The 20092-nt window shown below is 40.8% G+C and overlaps 1 protein-coding gene across 1 annotated transcript in view; it reads right to left on the bottom strand.

Moving 5' to 3' along the window:
- Window positions 1–3297: 3297 nt before the first annotated feature.
- Window positions 3298–20092, bottom strand: part of PRIM2 (DNA primase subunit 2) — a 336446-nt gene continuing 319651 nt past the window's right edge. The window contains exons 13-14 of the mRNA XM_005899721.3: window positions 10771–10839; window positions 3298–3919 (exon numbers count right to left, since the gene is read on the bottom strand). Coding sequence (XP_005899783.1) covers window positions 3698–3919; window positions 10771–10839 — 291 coding nt within the window. The 3' untranslated portion in view covers window positions 3298–3697. The remainder of the gene's footprint in view (window positions 3920–10770; window positions 10840–20092) is intronic.

Genomic DNA, 20092 nt, shown 5'->3' with positions numbered 1-20092 from the left:
CAGTGAAAAGCCTCAGACCAGGACAACAGCTACCTGTCAAAAAGGAGCTCAACACTGAAAAGGAGGCAGATGCTCTAGGTAAATAAGTGATACTTGAATGTGAGTGAGGTACCCTTGTTTCTCACAAGAAACACTAACTCTGGGCCAAGATTGTCTTCGGAAGCTCACTCCTAGGCAGTGCCGTGCATTCGAGAGCCTGACAGTCAAACCTGTGCACTTGTTCAAAACACATGGCTCACATGCAGTGATCCTGCCTGTGTATAAAAGGGAGATGAGACACATCAGGCCCCCCCATCCACCCCCGTCAGGGGGAAGCCGCATCTCCCCTGTAGCAGGGCTCTGCCTGCCCATTTCCACAGCCCCTCCTCCAGCCTTCTCTCACCCTCCTCTGCCAAATGGATATAACTAATTACCACAGTGGTTTGAGACTCTCAAACTTCTTCCCTTCAAGCTGTAAAGATATCCTCAGACAGAGCCTCACATTCAGAATGGCTGTCAGCTCTCACTTTAATGGGCACTTAAATTTAATGTCAAGCTGATGTCTGTGGAAGACCTTGATTAAATCTGCAAACAGTAGACTCTAACTAAACCAGAATTTTAGAGTTGTCTCATTTCGCCTTTCAAGCTTAAATCCCAGAAGTTTTCTTTTTTTCTGTGCAAAGAATTGCAAGAGTTTGTTTGCAAAGACCCTGAGTATCAGTCAGGCAGCAAACTGTAACAAGCAGGACACTGCCGTGCTTTTACAGAGGGAAATCCCTCAGCTTACAAGGCCAGATGATTTAAAGATCCTTCCTTTTCATTGCTCTGTTCTGCTCCCTCCCTTTCAAAATCTGTAACTGTTTACTTTCACGACTATACTATTATAAGCGACTATATATGAAAAGTTTACTTAAACCTTCCTAGTATTCTTTTATGCACATTGCAATCAAGGGTTTTAGACTATCTGAATGGAGTGAGAAATAAAATGAAAGAAATGGGACAGTATCTTAAAAAACAACGTTGGTGCTCCCATCAGCTGCAAATTTCCAACCTGGGCTCGGCTTCTCCTGTCTCTTCTTTTGTCTCTGATCACTGTACAGCCTTTCCTTCTTGAGGTAATAAAAGACGGATGTTAAAAGACCTGGAAGGCTCATGTTCTTCTTCAATGGCTGCTGTTTTGAAAAGAGGTTGCTGGCTTTTGATTTTTCTTTTGAGTTCTTCCTACATCATCTGATTCACACAGGTCTTTCAAAGAAAACAAATCAAAATTGTCAAGACCTGTGAAGCATGAAAAATAAATTGCTTTTCCCAACTCCATAAAGCACCAGAAAGGCATTAAAGTCTATCTTCTTATATAAACCTCTAACCCCATCCTCTAATCTACACGATTCACAAAATATTTATATATTCTTCTGTATAATACACGACAGGAAACCAAGCCTTATTACAAAGAAATGAAACTGGGAAAACAACTAATATTTAAACAAGTGTTATTTTGGAGTTTGACTAGACACACATAAAACAGTCAAACTCTGACAGTGCCCTCAGACACAGGTGCTTGCTGTCAAGGGCTCCGTGCTGGGCGCTCAGGCTTCAGGAGAGGTGAACACACGGCAGGAAAGAAAGCCTTGCAAATCGTGCCAGGTACGAAATGCCCTGTCCTGAGGCTCTCGCTGAGCTACAGCATGAGGCTGCGGCTCGATTTCCCTTCTTGTAATACAATAGAGACCTGCTTTTCTGTGCTTGGCTTTCCATCACTAACTTGACTTTGGGGTTAAAACAGTACTCATCCTTAACATTAAAAAAAAAAAAACTTTTGCAGTTTAGGGATGAAGTGGTTGGCAGTCATTGGAGTTCTGCTGAGAACTATACATGATACAAGGAATAGCAGATGGTTTCAGAAGGGAGAGATTTATAAAGGTAATTTGTATGGAATAACACTATTTTCTGAACTAGGTAATAATAAGTCACAAAGACAAGCAAAGATTCAGATGTATCTTCTTTAGTTATCAGTTTAATTCAGTTCAGTCACTCAGTCATGTCCATCTCTTGGCGACCCCATGGACTGCAGCATGCCAGGCCTCCCTGTCCATCACAAAATCCTGGTGCTTACTCAAACTCATGTCCATTGAGTCAGTGATGCCATCCAACCATCTCATCCTCTGTTGTCCCCTTCTCCTCCCGCCTTCAATCTTTCCCAGCATCAGGGTCATTTCCAATGAGTCAGTTCTTCACATCAGGTGGCCAAAGTATTGGAGTTTCAGCTTCAACATCAGTCCTTCCAATGAGTATTCAGGACTAATTTCCTTTATATGTCACTAAATATTCCAAGAAATTTTTGCTCAGCAGCCTAAGATAAAACCTGATCAGCTGACATTTTTAGGTTCTGATGCTCTGATCCTGTTTAAGACAGACAGTGCAGTGTCTCATGTGATTAAAGAGGATAAAGGACAAAAAGAGCGCATATATGTATGTGTGTAATTGACTCACTTTGCTGTACATATGAAATTAACACAACACTGAAAATCAACTATACTACAATAATAATAACTTTTAAAAAAGGGATAAAGGGCAAGGGCCCTCTTCCTCAGGAAAAGAGACTTGTGTAGAATGGCATCCAAGGGAGTCGGTGAGTGAGGGTCACATTTCTCTATGAGTGTAAATGCTCTAGCGAGTGAGCAGCACCCACAGGGAGGAAATACCTCAGATCAGGGCACCACCCGCAGGCACACGGTGTTCACCAAAGACAGGCAAGGAGCAAGGCAGTAGTTCGGGGCACACCCATGACATTTCACAACCAACTCTCCTGCTGGCTCTGAAACAGGCATTACTAAAAATACAAGCATAGTCACCACCGAAGTCAATGAATTTACCAAACCTACCTGGTAGTTCACAGCAACCACAGAAGCAGTGAGTTGTGGAAGCTGGAGGGGGGGATGAAGAAACACCTCAGTCTTTACTTAGAACCTTCTCACCTTAGTGATAGCTGTTCCCCCAAGAGAGTGGAAGTGGCAGCGGAAAAGGAATACTATGGTTTTATATAATAAAACCCTTCTATTCCTTGTAACAGTATGAGTGACTGTACACATTCAGTTTCTCTTAATTCCTGAGTCACAACTCACTTCAATAGAGTTTGCTCCCATTCAAAGGGGCAAAAATTCTCTTGCTAATGCAGAATAACTTCAAATGGCCAACTCAAGAGAAAAAGGAAGCAGAAAAAGTTTAAAATTTGGCAGTATGTTGAATATTCCAGAATACCACATTAAAACCTGAGGCAAAGGCATAATATGAGTCTCACAATTATATGCAGACATACAATTATATACATTTTGATATTTATTAACAAAGATGGTCCAGAAAAGGTCTGGGTCAACATTACAGTGATAAGCATTAAACTAAAAGCTGTCCTCAGTTGTATTGTTTCTAGACGACAGTAACCAGTCCAGAATGCTGCTTTCTCTCCTAAAATAGGACTTAAGTCACATCATTCAAGTGTTATATTTCAAAAGAAATACTTCCTCTTCTCTTTTGACAAAGCAAAATACACTGGAGGTCTTTGTTTTTACCTGCAAGCCTGCCTTCCTGAGAAGCATGCACATGTGGATGGATGAAGGAGGTAGGGCAGAGGGAGAAGGTGACGAAAAAGAAAAAGGCAAAATTGCGAAGTTGGAAATAAAAGCCAGTGAAGAAGATGGGCTACCAACTGCCCAGGAACCATTCACTGAAGCAACTCCTCCAGTTCCTCCAGATCCATGTCCAGAGCGGAGCTGAGTGAGTCCAAAGTGGAGGACGAATCCTTGCTTCTCTGGACACTCGGTCTGGGTTGGGGCGTTTCAGGTTGGACAGAATCCTTCTTGATGTCTTTACCTCCACTGAGGATCCGCTGGCTCTCAAAAAAGAACTGGTTTGGATGACTCAAAGAAAAGCCACAATCATCCACCTGCACAAGAAGCAGATGTGTGTCACAATAACACGTAAATAACAAAAGTACAAATAAAGGGGGTGTGAAGAACCATCCAGACCTCATTCAGAACCTACTCAACATCTGAAACACAGATTCTCCTTCAAAATCTCAACCACCACTCACACAATCTCACTCACAGGGAGCTCCAGCCACCCCCGACAGTAACGAGCAGTGAGGGGTACTTCCAGCTCAGACCCCTGCTTCCCCACCCACCTCCTACCTGACACCTCAGACGCTCAAAGGCACGTCAGAGCAAAATGCTTGGCATCTTGTCAGTCAATATTTGTTTAAAAAACAAGAAAAGAAAAGAGGAGGATCTTCCTAATGAGCTGAGTCTAGAAGGATGAGAGAGTAACAGCTGGGACGATGAGGGTGAGGGCCTACAAGCAGTGGGTCCCCAGGAGCAGGGGACAGAGGGCTGCCTGGAAAAGCAGGAAGTGCGGGCGGGCTGGTGTACAAGGCACAGAAAGGGGCGACAGGACACGAGGCTGGGTGAGGCCGCGGCCAGGGCGCAGAGACATCCGACAGCTGTGTCAGTAACCCAGACCCAGCTGCGCAGGGTCAAAATTTTTAGTGGTCACTAACATTTCTTAAGAAGGGAAGTGATGTGATTAAAGATATGTGCAATCTTATGGTGGATTAAAATGGATTAGCAGGGGGTTAAAGTTACCATTACAGTTCAGGATGAACCTTAAAAAGTAGACCAATAAACAGAAAGAAGATCTTTCCTGGTAAAACTTACTTGAGAATCCCAGGGTTCTCTGATTCTCTGTAGTCATTGTTGATACATGTCGGACCAATAATTTTATAATAATTCAGTGTATAGCAGATTGATAGTGGACACACTGACTTATGAGTTATTACCCAGATCACTAAGAAAAATTTTTTATCTGCTCCTTTTCTGCTTAGTTTCAAAATATTTACTGAATGTTTTATCTATAATTTTTATTAACAATGGAGTCATTTTGTGAACTTCTTTATTATATTGTTTTTCACTCAATTCATTAAAAACTGGGAGATTCAATATAAAGTTTGCATTTTACAAAGTGTTTCATGAAAAGTAAGTTCATTTCCCAGCACATTTTCAACCAGTAGGCTTTGCTTTTATAAATAAAGAATTCTAGAGATTGGAAAGATATAAGGAATCCTTTAAATTGAATCTCCTCCAAGCACAGACTAAGAAAGTGAGACCCAAATGGTTTAGACACAGTCACGGCACTAATAACCAGTTGTGCCTGAATTAGAATTCAGGCCTTTAGGTCACTTAGTTACTCTGAAATCTGTTTTAAGGGGTTTTATGCAAAGTCAAACTTACAATCACAGCATTATAAATATTATTTTAGAGATAAAACTGTCTATAAGAATTATAAAAAGTACAGTTGGGTCACTTTATGCAAAAACAAGCTAGCACCTTTTGTGATCATTAATTACATATTTTCTACACCTTGTTTCAAGTTGTTAAAACTGTCAAAATATCTATCACAGATATCTGCGGAGTAAACTGAATGATTAGATTTTAACGTGGACAAAATGAAATGTGGTCAACTTTGTATTTTATACACCAGGCTTCTCTAGTGGCTCAGATGGTAAAGGATCTGCCTGCAATGTGGGAGACCAAGGTTCAATCCCTGGGTTGGGAAGATGCCCTGGAGAAGGAAATGGCAACCCACTCCAGTACCCTTGCTGGGAAAATCCCAAGGACAGAGGAGCCTGGTAGGCTACAGTTTATGGGGTCGCAGAGAGTCTGACACGACTGAATGACTTCACTTTCAGTTTTCACTTTATATTAAGCATCAGTTTGTTCTCCCCTGAAATGGGGGTAATAATAGTTATGTCACAGGGCTGCTACGAGGAAAACCAAGGAAATATGAGGATAAAAAGAAAGGGTTGTTGGGTCTAAGAAATCTACATTAAATGCTTTGGAAAGATTCAAGAAAGGCAAGTTAAAAATAAAACAACCTGAATTCTCAAAAAGACAGGGAGAAAGATCATTCATACTGCTTTGTATTATCATTAAGTTCTTTTTCCACTTTAAAGAAACATAAACTGGAAATCAGTGGTGGTGTATTATGTGTATGGTTTTCGAAAAAAAATGAAATCAAATTCCCATCCCTAAACTATACTCAAATAAAAGACTTTGCCTTTATATCAGAAAATTAGCAAATAAATGACACTCAAATGTTTTAAGTTTAAAAGGTAATATTTTGTTTGTGTTAGTTGCTTAGCTGTGTCCAACACTTTGAGACTCCATGGACTGTAGCCCGCCAGGTTCCTCTGTCCGTGGAATTCTTCAGGCAAGAGTACTAGTGGGTAGCCATTCCCTTCTCCAGGGGATATTCTTGACCCAGGGATCGAACCCAGGTCACTTACATGCAGGCAGATTCTTTACCATTTGAGCCACCAAGGAAGCCCAAAATGTAATGTTAGGTTACATTTGAAATGTAATCCGTTTTAATTAATATTTTTATTAACCAACTAAATAATGCCAAGGGTATTGAAATGAGGGCTGTAACCTAGGTTCTGTGTGATGTCATGTTTCCCAACTTTCTCTCTTAGGTCTGCAATCGCCCTTTCTTAACTCATTTTGTTAAATAAGCTAATTTTACCAAACATCTATTAAGATGCCTGATAGCATGATGAACTTATGAAGAGTTTCCTTCTGTTTACTGGACTATATTTCTTCTAAGATGGGGTATTTCTTTTGAAATTTTTCTTTCTTTCACTTTTATTTTTGGCTGAAGGAAGTTATCTTTCATCCTGTTCAGGAACATAAAACTAGGAAGTTATAGGGAGGAAGGGGAGAAGCATAAACCAAATAGAATGAAAACAGATTTTACTTTAAATCCAATTAGTAAAAAGAATAGAGTAAGAGATTTATCCACATCAAAATCTCCCACTTCACTTAATGCTTAGAAGTTATGTTACTTCGTTTGTGTGGTGGTGGCACTCAAGTCACGTCTGACTCTCTGCAGCCCCATAAACTATAGCCCTGCAGGCTCCTCTGTCCATGGAATTCTCCGGGCAAGAATACTGAAGCAGGTTGCCATTTCCTACTGTAGGGAATCTTCCCAACCCAGGAATAGAACCTGTGCCTCCTGCGAAGCCCCATTATTACCTTTACTTCTCACTAAAAAACAAAGGGGGGGTGAGAACCAGTTTGCTTCATTCTATATTTGGAAATACTAAGTGAGAATTTTCACAATTTTGTTTGCTGTGAATGTTTCCCTCCTTGCCTTTTTTCTTGTTTGGTTGCTACTATTGATATTTTTCTTTGTGGTTAATAATTTTTTTACTATTATTATGTTTTCTACTTTCTGTTAAGTACTGAGAGAGGGAAATCCTGTGACACATCTTCACTCTGTCCTATGAACTTGGAAGTCCCAAAGCAAAGATCTAACAAAAGGTGAGCAGAAGAAAGAGGTGGAATGGAGACCTTTATAGGCTACATCATAAATTTTGAGTTTCCTCTTAAGAGGGATGGGGAAGGCTTTTTAAATGTTTTTAAAAAGCACATTACTGAAATGGTCAGATTTCTCTGTTTTACAAGCGACCTGGCAGCCGTGTGGAGGAGAAGGAACTGGGCAGATAAGTGCACAGCTGCTGGGGAAGGAGTCAGGAAGCTGCTGCAGTGAGTGACCCACACAAGAGACAGTGGTACTCCTGGCCCAGGGTTCTGACTGATCCCCAAAGTGATCTTGAGCAAGGATTAAAAGCTTAAGTGTACTTGGTATATCCTATTTAAGACTATAGGAAAATGTGTGATAGATTTTAATAAGATTTGTGTAGAGATCTCTTACAGTGAAAAGGAATTATGCTAAGCTGTTTGGAAAATAAGTATCCAGAATGACTCAGTACCTAAAGAGACCTATTTTTAAAGAAACAATTTTCAATTAAAATCCAGAGTTTAATCTACACAAAGGCCTAGTATTTTCATTTACAAACAGAGTATGACAAAATTTTTTAAAAATCACTACAATATAAAATATTGCTCTCTAAAAATATTGAAGAAAACAGATTTCAAGCAGGCCCGCCTTTGATATCTACTAAGTGAATCTCTCTCTAACATCTGCTTTGAATCAGCATGTTTTGCACACGACGACCTTCACAGTAACAAAGGTTTTATATATCTGCTGTAGCAAATGTGGATTCTGAAGGAATGGAAGCAATACTGTTTTACCTATGGGATGTTTGGGTTTTAATCAAGAGGTTTTCAATGACAGCTTATAATGAGGCAGCTGGTCTTACCAAAAAAAGCCATATGGAACCATCACAGCACTGCTGTAAATGTTATCAGCTAACTGGTTCATTTTCAAAACTTTCATTAAAGTGAGTTGGATCACACAGGGCTCAAAAAAATAATCACAGGTTTTTTGGGAAAAGCAGGCAGAATGATAGCAACATGACAATAAAAATAGACTTTGTTTTTAAATTAAATTAGAAAAAATAGTAAGTGAAGAGAGAGATTCACAACAAAAAATCTATAGGGAGACATTTAGTGAATACAAACAGCCTTTTTATTCCATTGATTTATATGTGGTTTAAAGTAAATTTTCTTTATGTGGGAGGATTTAGACATGTGTCTTTTTAGTCTCTTCATTAATCTAAGGCAAGTTTTAAACACTGGCAATAGTAGTAATACTCTTATAGGAATAATCAATAGGAGAGATGCTACAAAAGCCGATCTGAGAAATAAACACATCTTACTTTTTAGCAATGTCACAGACTCAGTGTTAAATATAATTTTCATATGTTCTTAAAAAAAGAGGTTACATAAGTTGACCTTAATTTGTCAAAGTTATAAGGCCTCTTACTTAAAAAGGTCCACAAATAATTAAGAATTAAATTAAATTAAAATTTTCAAGTTGAGCAAGCAAATTAAAGAATACAGTCTATAGGGGAAAGAGTTGTGCAAGGCTGATGCTGAAAATACCAAACATGTGGCTCATCTGTTGAGATTCCTATTTTAATAAAACTGATGTCAATTTGTTGTTCACTACTATACTGACATTTAGTCCTTTCAACTTTGTAAAAATAAAATTTTTATGCTTTCAAATAAAATCACTATTTTCAACAGTTAGGTGTAAGAGTAAGAGGACTGGACCCACGGCCCAGAGCAGACCAGGATTCTGTCTCCAGAATTCTGTTTCCAGACCTCCCACTAACCAGCTGTGGTCCCTCAGGCGAGTCGTGTTGAATTACTAGGCCCGCTTATTTTTTAAAGTAAATTGTGAAGTCTGGATTGTGAATCTAGACAGGAAAATACTAATGGCCTCCACAGTTGTTATTACAAACACAGTTTCAGGTGCTCCAGAACAGCAGTCAGGATTGGTTCAAAAGCTCCAGGTGAGGGCTTTGACAGCCTGTTCAAATCCAAGCTTCACCCTTTAGGGCCTTAATCCCTCAGACTCTCTAAGCTCTGACATGATGGGGATGTGGATCGGGCTTACTCTACTCTGCGGTGTAAACCAAAGGACCAATATGTCCAGAGCACTAAGTGCTGGGCCTGGCATACATGAAGGGTTTTGTAGGTGTTGGCTGATATTATTCAATATTATTATTATTTTCATTATTATCAGTGATGTTATAAGATATATTTGTCCTAAAAAATTTAATGTAAGAAATTTTGCAATTATATAACCACAAAAGAAAAATGATTTCATGAAAACCAGAAAACATAAAACTGATTATAAAACTTAAAGTACCATGGTAGCTGATGATGAATTCCATACATGTAGCATCTTTTTTGGGAGGATCATGGATCCTTCTGAAACCTGATAAACACTAGGCTCCAAAAATGTGCAATATGTACTTAGAGAAAAAATGTTTCAAGGGTGCATGGCCCAGGTCCATTCTTGGCTTTCTGTCCCATGTTAGAAAGCCATGATCAGGACCAGTGACTGCAAACGGGGGTCTGTGAGCTAAGTTGACCTGCTCACACTGTCAGCCTGCACACAGCCGCAAAACTTGTCAACGTTCACAACTCTAGCAGTGTGACTTGTCAGTGGTGTTCATCTCAGGCAATTTCACTTGTCTGGGTTATCTGCCTGACCCCTGCAGACCTCTGAGTTTGTGACCTAAGCATTACACCTCTCAGAACCTACTAACAGGCCTTTTGTACAGGAGTCTGGCAAGAAAACAACCAAACACAGTTCCCTGACTCCCTTGCAGCTTGGGGGTCCACTGCATAACCTAGGGTCTGCCAAGCAGATAAACATGAGACTAAGAAACAGACTAAAGTAACATGAGGGAGCAGTCACAAGTAAAAGCATTCAATTTTCTACAAGGAAGATGGCAAAAGCCTTTGGTTCTTCTGGACAACAGCAGTCAGCATTCCACACCTACTCTGAGGATTGGGGACCTAAGGCCTGAGGGCCCAGTCCAGCCCACCATGTGCTCCTATAAATAAAGTTCTCCCGGGACAGATGCAAGCCTGCTCCTTCCCACAATGTCTAGGCTGCTTTTGCATGACAACAGCAGAGAGGAGCAGCTGTGACAAAGGGCACATGGACCTGTCATGACCTGGCCCTTTACAGAAAAAATGCCAACCCTTGGTCTCATCCATAGAAGTGGAGGGGTAGGTGGTAGCCATAGCAAAGTAAGATTTTCTCAGAATATAGTTTTTCTTAGTTACACTATTGCTGGTTCTCCAGCATCCAAGCTTAATTCCCTGCCTCTTCTATAAATTTTATAAGCAACCTCATGTTGTGTAATAAATCCCTTTCCCCTGAAAACAGCTGGAGTGGTTTCTACTGCTGTAGCAAAAACTCCTGAATCAAACACTAACAGAAGACAAAGGATAAGGTTATAAAGTTTAAAAATTTACTTACATTATGTGTCATCTCAAAGAACTTCTGACAGGCTACCTGGTAATGCGTCCCTTTTACTAAATCCAAAATCTAAAAATGAAGGGAAAAAAGAGAAAGAAAAATTAGAAATTAATTTTCTTCTAAACCACTGTAGCTCCTGCTTGCTGGCCTTTTCATAATCTTCATTCCAGACAGGAAATACATTAAATCATGTGGTACGTTGTACCCCTGCAGCCTGGGCACTGTGATAATTTTGACATTATACAGTAGCTGTTTAGGTTGGCATTAAACCACTGATGATAAGAGATAAGAAGTGATCTTTCTGACCTCCTGACTGTGAATTTCAATAACTTTACCTTGACAACAAGATGAAAAGAAATCCCAGCATTATGATTTTGACAGTTATTCTCAGAATATCATATTGCAACACATCTTCCAAAATTGTAAATATAAATCTAGTAACTTAAATGGTTGGTGCATGAAGCAATCAAGTATACTATTTAGAGTTTTATTTTCCACATTACCACTTTGTACAAAAATAGTATAAAATACAGCTGTGTGCCCATCAGGAAAACCTAATGTAAAGCCTTTGGATGAGTATCTGTGGAGAGGGAATGCTTTTGCCTTCAATCAGATTTGTCCTTTTTGAAATGAAGTTATTTCTAGTAAAGCTCAGCAAAATGTGAGAATAAATAGAACACCTATTAGGAACATCATCCCATATTGTGTAAATACAATTTGCTTCCCAATTCCACTTCATGTAACCTCTTCAGAGCCACGTAAACTCCCATCCTTATCAGCAGAGTGCAATGCCAGCTGAAATTTGTAAATATTCATCACTTCTCCTGACAAATAAAATATATATGTGGCCTGTTCATAAAACACATTACAATGCTGGAAGTAAGAAATAGCCTCGAATGAAGGAAAAAAATAATTCTAGAGAAATGTTAATTTCTATCCTTTTTCAAAAGCATGAACTTCCTATCAGAAAAAGAAATGTAAGTGAAGTCTCAAATTCTTGCTGTCCTCCTTACTGAATATAGCTTACATCTTTTGACAGATACAAAAAAAATTACAGTACAGAATAAGCAGCACATTATACTGACAGGGGTGTACTTAAAAGAACGTTTTCTCTGACTGTCTTACAGATTACATTTCTAAATTTCAGGTCACCTTTTACTAAATCCTACATGAAAAAACTGTGTAAATGCCAACCAATCACAGCACCCAAGATCCTGCCTGTCTACCCATGTGACCTGTCCACTTTTCTTGAATTATTAGAGCAAAATGAAAAACACATCAATTTAAAATGAATGACTGTAAATCTTTAAAATGAAGAAAGTCACAAAGTTTTTAAAGTAATTCAAACATTCTGAGCTCATATTTGCCAATGTTTTTACACATGGATAAGTCAACTGTGCGGAGATGAACTTGCAGTTGAGAACTGGCAAACATCAGTGATACCAAGGTGTTAATGTCTGCAAATTACAATCTTGGAGAAGCAAGGACTTTAAATATAAACTTAAGTTTAAATGATGCCATAAATTACCTGGGAGAAAATAAATTCACAGAAACAGACAAAAACCTCAACTGTGTGGTATGGAATAAATTCCCTTTGTGTAAAAACAAAACAGTGAATCTAACATCCTATTCTATGCATACACACTTCTTGTTTATATATATATATATAGTATATTTAAATATCTTGCAAAATATGTAACATTATATGTAATAATAGAATCCATATGTTTGGGAAACATACTATAAAACAATACTTTTATAATATGTAAGAAACATAATGGTAAAATTACGTAGTTGGGTAAGGTACACATATAAAAAGTTACTATGAGAAATTGACATAGAAACCATAGAATGCAAGGAAAGATGATGTATCTTTAAATTTTAGGTTCCATTAAAAAATTGAATTTAGATTAAAAAAAAAATCATACAACAATCCTCTTTCTACCCCAATTCCTACTCCACTCCAGAGACTAGGCTCTTCCTTAATGAAAACCATTTACTTTTCCTCTTTTATTTCATCTTCCTATGAAGAATTTTTATTGAAAGTTTTCTTGCAAATTCATAAATAAATCATTTGCCCATCTATCCTTAAACAACTTCGCTGACTGTGCAGCAGCACATTTGAGTGAATGAGGTTTCTGCACATCTGTAAAGGTGCAGTAGGGGAAGAGGTCATAGTGCTTTTCACTGGATGAACTGTGTCCCAGGAAGAAGAGTGAGGGAAGAAGACAGGTAACAACTGACCAGCCTGGGAGACGGTCAGTGAGCCAGCAGGGAAAGCTGAGAGCAAGGTGCCCTGAGGTGACTGGGGGTTACTGGTAGGGATTATGAAGAAATAGACCTTCCCAGAACAGGGGAGTCTGTCTGTGCTCAGTCATGTCTGGCTGTTTGTGGGTCCCATGGACTGTAGCCTGCCAAGCTCCTCTGTCCATGGGATTTCCCAGGCAAGAAATACTGGAGCAAGTTGCCATTTCCTGCTCCAGGGGATCTGCCCAGCCCAGGGATTGAACCTGCATTAGCAGATGGGTTCTTTACCACTAGCACCCTGGGAAGCCCTAGGGGTGCCTGTCTACTCAAGGCCATTTAACTGTGGAAAGAATTATAAATTGAAAAATCTTACAGCTGAATGATCTTATTTTCATTGAGACAGTTTTTCCTTAAAAAACTTATGTGTTTTAAATTAAGGTAGAAAATGTGAAACATTACTATTCTATTTTTTGGCAATTTATTTTTTATTTAAAAAAGATTTTAGTCGGAGCATAATCGGTTTATAATAATGTGCTGATAATTCTGCCATACACATGAATTATTCATGAATCATGAATCAGCTCTAATTTATCAGTTCCATGTATACATATATCCCCTACCTCTTGAACCTCCAATCCCACCCCTCTAGGTCATCATGAGCTTCCTGCATGATACAGCAAATTTCCACTGAACTATTTTACACACAATTGTGTATATGTGTCAATGCTACTCTCTCAATTCATCCCATCCTCTCCTTCAAGTAAGTCAGAAAAACAAATACTGTATATTAACACATATGTGGAATTCAGAAAAATGGTACTGATGAACCTAGCTGCAGGGCAGGAATAGAGATGCAGATGCAGAGAATGGACTTGACACAGCACAGTAAAGGTCAGGCTGGATCATTACTATTCAAAAAACAAACAAACAAACAAACAAAAACATATACTTTAGTTTCCCATTATGATCTACATTAAAGAGATACATGAAAAGAAATGCAAGGGTCCTGGCACTGATGGGGAAGGACTGAAGGCAGGAGAAAGGGAAGGCAGAGGATGAGATGGTTGGATGGCATCACCGACTCGATGGACATGAGTTTAAGCAAGCTCCGGGAAGACTGAAGTGAACTGAACTGGGCACTGAGTGAAGTTTGGTTCTCCTGCGGGGAATGGGAGCGTCGCTCAGAGCACAGGTGTGACACAAACATGCACTTTTCCCAGGACAGCCTGCCTGCTGTGCCGGGGGCAGGTAGAGAGGGTGAGCTAACGGCACGAGTCCAGGGGACAGACGGGGGTGGGAGGGAGGGGGGCTCTGCAACAGATGCTGACCATTGTTGGTGGGGGGTAGGGGGACAGCTGCTCCATATGAAAATGCTCCACCACAGCACTATATGGTTTTATATATTCCTGAAATACAGGGTCTTTAGGAAGAGCTGGTCTCATTCAGAGTTTAAATGTTTCATGTAGTCGTAATTCAAGTGACCTTTTCTAAAGTGCTAAGTTTTAACAGAAGAGTCTGAGCCCCTGGGCTGTGGACAGATGTGCCTGACTTACAGCCAGGCCACCATGAGCTCGAAGAGATGTTAACTTCAACCAGAAGTGCTGTGCTTTTCCTTGAAGCTGAAATTTTCTTTTATATTTTCTCAAGAAAGAAGAAATACTGGACATGGTAATATTTTATAGTGTCAATGTTGAACGTACCTAACCATGTTTTTTTAAAATATACTTGGTGGGAGAGAGGGGTACACAGCAAGTTAGTTCATAATGTGCTTGCTTACATATTTTTTGTGTTATCATGTGCTGCATATTGAGAGGGTAACAGGCAAGAAGGCCAGGGGTCTCCAAACAGGAAATAGCCTTCAAGTGTCAGACATTTTTCTCTCTCTTAAGAGGCAGGAGGAAACAAACTAGAGATATTTTTTCCTTCTCTATACAAATTTAAAAGGAGGTTTCTCTTCAAATACTGTGTTGCCATAATGACACCTGGTTTCACCTGAAGTTAATTATTCTCAAACCTAGAGATAACCAATGCCTTTTTCTTATGGAAATGATTGTCTTAAGCTATGCTAATGTACTATGCATTTACCCCAAACTCTGTCTTCAAGTCGGTTCTGCCTCTTGGCTCAGAACCTACTTGACAAACCAGTATGTTATATTCAGATATTGTTCCCCTAATCTATGTAAATGAAACTAATTGTATGGTGATCTGCCCTTCTTCAAGATTCAAGTTAATCTTTTTATGGCCCAGGATGAACCATTTAGTGCCAAGATTATCCCAAAATGCATCTTACGGGTGAGGGGCCTGGTGCCATTCTGAGTTTTAAGACATTCCTTTCTTTTATTAACAGACTGCTAGTGACTATATTAACATCCAGCTGAAGACTAGCAGGAGGGTACTCTTTCTGCCCCTTCTGATGCCTATGTCAGAAGCTTTCTCTCCTTTATATTTTAATAAAACTTTATTACACAAAAGCTCCGAGCGATCAAGCCTCGTCTCTGGCCCCGGACTGAATTCGTCTCCTCCAGAGGCTGAGAATCCGGGCGTCTTTGCGTGATTCAACAACAACCTTTCAATATGATGTTAAAATTTTTTAAAGAAAAAATATTTTTGTAGAAAAGCCAGAATGAGGAAGTAGTCAGGCAGTAGCACTTTCTGGACAGTGTTTGTCTCATTGAGCTCCTGAAGGGCCAGCTCACCAAGGCTGGGCTCAGAGGCAGGGCTGGCCAGAGTGGGGTTTGAAAGAACCAGAGAGAGAGAGACACACACTCATAGGGTGAGAAGCTCTACCGGAGGAAGGAGGGAATGTAAGGAGACAAGAAAACATAAACAGGAAGGTGAGGGAGGCAGGTGGGAGCAGAGTGTGAAAGGCCCAAGCAATGGGTCCACAGGACAGAGCCCACAGCTGCTCTGCATGGCCTGTCCGCAACTGCGCTCACCCAGCAGGGGCGTGAGTCTCCCTGCTCCCCGGTCCTTCGGGAAGAGACAATGCACCACAGCTTCCTCATGAACCAGCATCGGTACCAAATAGTCCTTTAAGAAGGAAACCAAATCAAGTGCCAATTCTGATGTCTACGCTAGAAGTTTCTTAATTCTGCTTTAGAAAAATACAGTCTGAAGAATCGTATTAAATAAAGGCTTATTTGAAAACAAAAGCTTGTTATTTAAAGAAAAATTCCAATGAAGGTCTAAGAATATTGCTCAAATGCCAATTTGAGTTTGGTTTTTAATGTCAATATTTCCAGGCTAGAGTACAAAATGTAAAGCACAACAATCATTCTAGTCTACTTCATCAGTAGTCAGAAGGTTAAGAAAAATTAAAAGGAAAAGCAGTATCTTACTACTATATTTTGGTAACTTATGTTCTTTAACTTTTTTTCTATGTATCTTAAACTACTTATCAGCGGACTAAAGTCCATCAAGAAGAATATTAGATGATTTTTCTTTTTTTTTTTTTTAAACAATGCAGTTTGCCATTTTTATAAGACATTCACCATGTTGGTACTTACTAAGTTTGGTAACAGTATTACACTTCATCGACTATTTTATCATCAAGGCAAATTACTGTTTGGTCTTGAATGCCAATAAAACAGCTGATAACCAAGATAACCTTGCAGAGAAGGGCAGAGAGAAGTAAGGTGGCAGTTTTCTCATCTGGCTTGTGTTCCTCCACAGCCTACTGGCAGACATGTGACCCGAAGTACACTTGCACACACACGTACACATATGTGAAGGAGGAATTTCAATGACATTTTATAACTTCAGCTCCCTGACACTTCCTCTACACCTTCATTTTGGCACCTGCCACAAGTTCCAGAGGCTTCTCTGGCGGCAGGATGCAGCGACCTGCCCGTCCTGGGCTTTGTGCAAGGGGGCAGGGCGGGGAGAGACACGCAACTCAACTATCTCTAACTCAAGGTCATGTTCTGTTTTATTTAAAAGTGATAACAAGTGTGTTTCTTTCTTTAAAAGTCAACCTTTCAAGGAGATATTTGCTAATATTTTCCCACTCCCTTTCTAACTTTATTTTGAAGGTGAGAGAAACAGTCATGATGCAGAGTCCGGAACACTTTTGAGCTCATTTATCTGGCTCCTGTTTCTCCCAGATACATGATGACTTCACCTGCCGGCAGGTCAGGAGCAGGCTTCCCACTCCTGAAAATGTGCTGCAATGTGTTAAAACACCATGTGCCATGAATCCTTCTAACTCACTCTTCATTGTCTATAATAGTTAGCCAGTTGAATTATTTCTACCTCCAAAGGTCCTTAAGACCCATCTTTTCCTCCCCATTGTTCAGGCCCTCGTCATCCGCTTTTTATGGCAAAACTTCTTGGTTCCTCCATCCTCACTCAAGACTGCTGCTGATCCAACCCCAGAGGAAGCTTCCCTGCAGTCCAGGCCTAACCCTGGCATTGTTGGCTCCTGCACGGCAGTGACCGTCAGGACACAGCCTCCCCCGGGGCCCTCCTGCCCACCCGTCCTGGGGCCTCACCTCCAGCCCAGCTTCTCCCATGGGATGTGCTTTGCAATTTCAGCTCACAAAATTCCAGTGATTTCTCAGAGGGTGTTTTTGGTCTAATGCGCTGTTTGATATGGTCTAGTCCAGAATTCCCTAGTTTCTTCAGGGCAAGGTTTACCAGGGTAGTGCTTCTCAACTAGTCTCTTCCTAGAACCTGTGTTCACAGCTCTCACAGGACCAGGCTGCCCAGAACACACCAGGACTTTATCTGACCATGCTCACCGCCTCCCAGCAGAGCCTTGTCTCACCACACTGGACTTCTCTACCACCTGTTTCCACTTGAGCATCTCCTCCGAGAAGGTAGAGGCCATGTTATTAGCTCACTGCTATATTCCCAGGATCTGGAAGGTGACTGGAATGCAGACATATCCTATCATACTTGCTGATGCTGGATGGACGCTGCCCCTGTGGCCTGACCAGCCTGACCTCCCTCCAGGGTACTCCTACCCCTACCTCCTCACTCAGTGCAAACATCACTTCCTGCGGGAAGCACTCCTTGGTGTTACCCCCACCCTCCTCAGCAGGTCTTCTCCCTCTGGCTCTTCAACTAGCATTTAGGATAATTTTTAAAAGAACTTCTCAAACTTCATTATAGTTAATTATGCCCTTTAATGCCACCAGATTAAAAGCTCTAACACAGTTTCTTAATCATCTTTCTGTTTCCAGATTTGAACATATGGAAAACTAAGCAACATGGATGGTGCTCAGAAAATGTTTATTGAGCCATAAAATAAATGTCTTTCCTCCCCAAAGAAACTTCCTTCTGTTTGAATCTGTCTTAGAGTACTTTTACCAGAACCTCTGCAATTAGACACTTGATTTCCAATTCTCTCTTTATTTTTTGGTATAGCACCACAGAGAAAATTGCTAACTTAATTCAGTTCTTCCACAGGCTTTAAAAGGGCTTGAGAGGTTTCTCTAGTCATATCTGAGGACACTCTGGAGAAGAGAGTGACAACGCACCATCAAATTAACTGAAATCCAAATGCAGAAATCTGCCATTGCTGTGTATAGTTATCCTGGTCTGTGCACACAGCAGCCTCAGCCCATACCTCTCAGACAAGCTTTCAGACTGTGAACCAAGTCAGTCACTGTCTCCACCCATGTGGTCTACATTCACTAGGCCCCTGGAAGGGAGTCCAGCGTCGGGTTTATAGAGATGAAAGATACCACTTATGCCCCTGGGGAGAGTAAGGGCACAGAGTCAATTTGGAGGGAAGGACAAACAAGGGAACAAGCAGTCCAGAACAGGCACTGACCTGACAGGAGCACAGAGGATGCTACAAGGCGGGGGCGGCTCAATATGAGCATTTGCAGAGGATGGAACCAGGTGGTAACAATGAACCACAGTGTCGAAGATAAAGTATAAAGCATCAGAGCAACCCAGACACAGGACAACATGCAAAGGAGGCACAGACGCTCCAAGCAAGGCTCTTGGGGATGGGCAGACTCTCAAACATACTAGAAAGATGATCTGACCTCAATATGAAGGACTTCTGGGGGGACACGGACTGTGGACAATGGGGAGACATAATGAGAGCAGGGACATCCTTGAGAGCCCTGGGACCAGCCGTGGATGTCGCCCCAATTTTTAGCTTGAAGATCTGGTGTCCTACTAGCTCTCCCTGAAGGCAGATAACTGAGGCCGCACCGTCCCCTCAGGACGGGCATGCAGGTCTTCAGGCTTAGAGGCCACTGATACTGAAGGCCGCGCTGTCCCAGCAGCTCGGGAGATCTGACAGCAGCCCGACTCTGACTGCCAATGTGGCACATGAAGGTCATGCCCCATCAGGGACCAGTCACAGGGCCATCCCCCTCAGAGGGGAGAGACCACTCCCCTTCTGCTCCCTCCCTATCAGGTGCTGACCCGAGAACACCCCCAGCGAACATCCTGAACGCAGACCCCACCGCAGTGAACCAGACTTGGACGCACTGCAAGCTGTTCTGCTTGCTTGCTTGCTTGCCTTTTCAGGGACAAGGGATGGGCTCAAGGTGAGAAGTAATAGGGACTCCTGCTCCATCCATATCAGACACTGTTCTGGTTATTTTACTTAATTACCAGCTCTCTAAATCTGCTCTTCCCATATATATGCAAACATGTTAAAAAAAGAATGCTTACAGCAATTTAGGCCCTTGTAATGCCTGGTAGAATCGAATCCAAAACGGTGACCCTCTCCAGCTAGAGAATTGTACTATGCCATCCCTCATAAATCCTGAAATGTCCTGCAAGTCAGCTAAATTCTAAATATAAGAGGCTTTCTGAAAGATGGATTATGCTGTTTAATAATCATATTACATCATTTCCTTATTATACTTTCATCCACAATATGAAAACCCAAATATTGAAAATGTCCCCCAAAAAGGAAAATGTCCCACTGTCTTTTACTGTATTTGGATAAAGGTTTTGAATTATTAAAGATATGTCTAACATTTGGGTTAAAGGATTTAAACTTTAGGGAAACATAAACAACCAAGTGAACTTGGAATCGGGGAGGGAGAGAAAGAGAAGACTGAGGAGAGGACAGGAGGGAAGGGCAGGCAAGACTCCTGTCAGGTCT

The sequence above is a fragment of the Bos mutus genome, chromosome 23 (genome assembly GCF_027580195.1).
Source record: "Bos mutus isolate GX-2022 chromosome 23, NWIPB_WYAK_1.1, whole genome shotgun sequence".
In the NCBI taxonomy this organism is placed as follows: Eukaryota; Metazoa; Chordata; class Mammalia; order Artiodactyla; family Bovidae; genus Bos; species Bos mutus.
The sequence above is the reverse complement of the archived record's forward strand: the minus strand, read 5'-3'. Positions and strand labels throughout refer to the sequence as shown.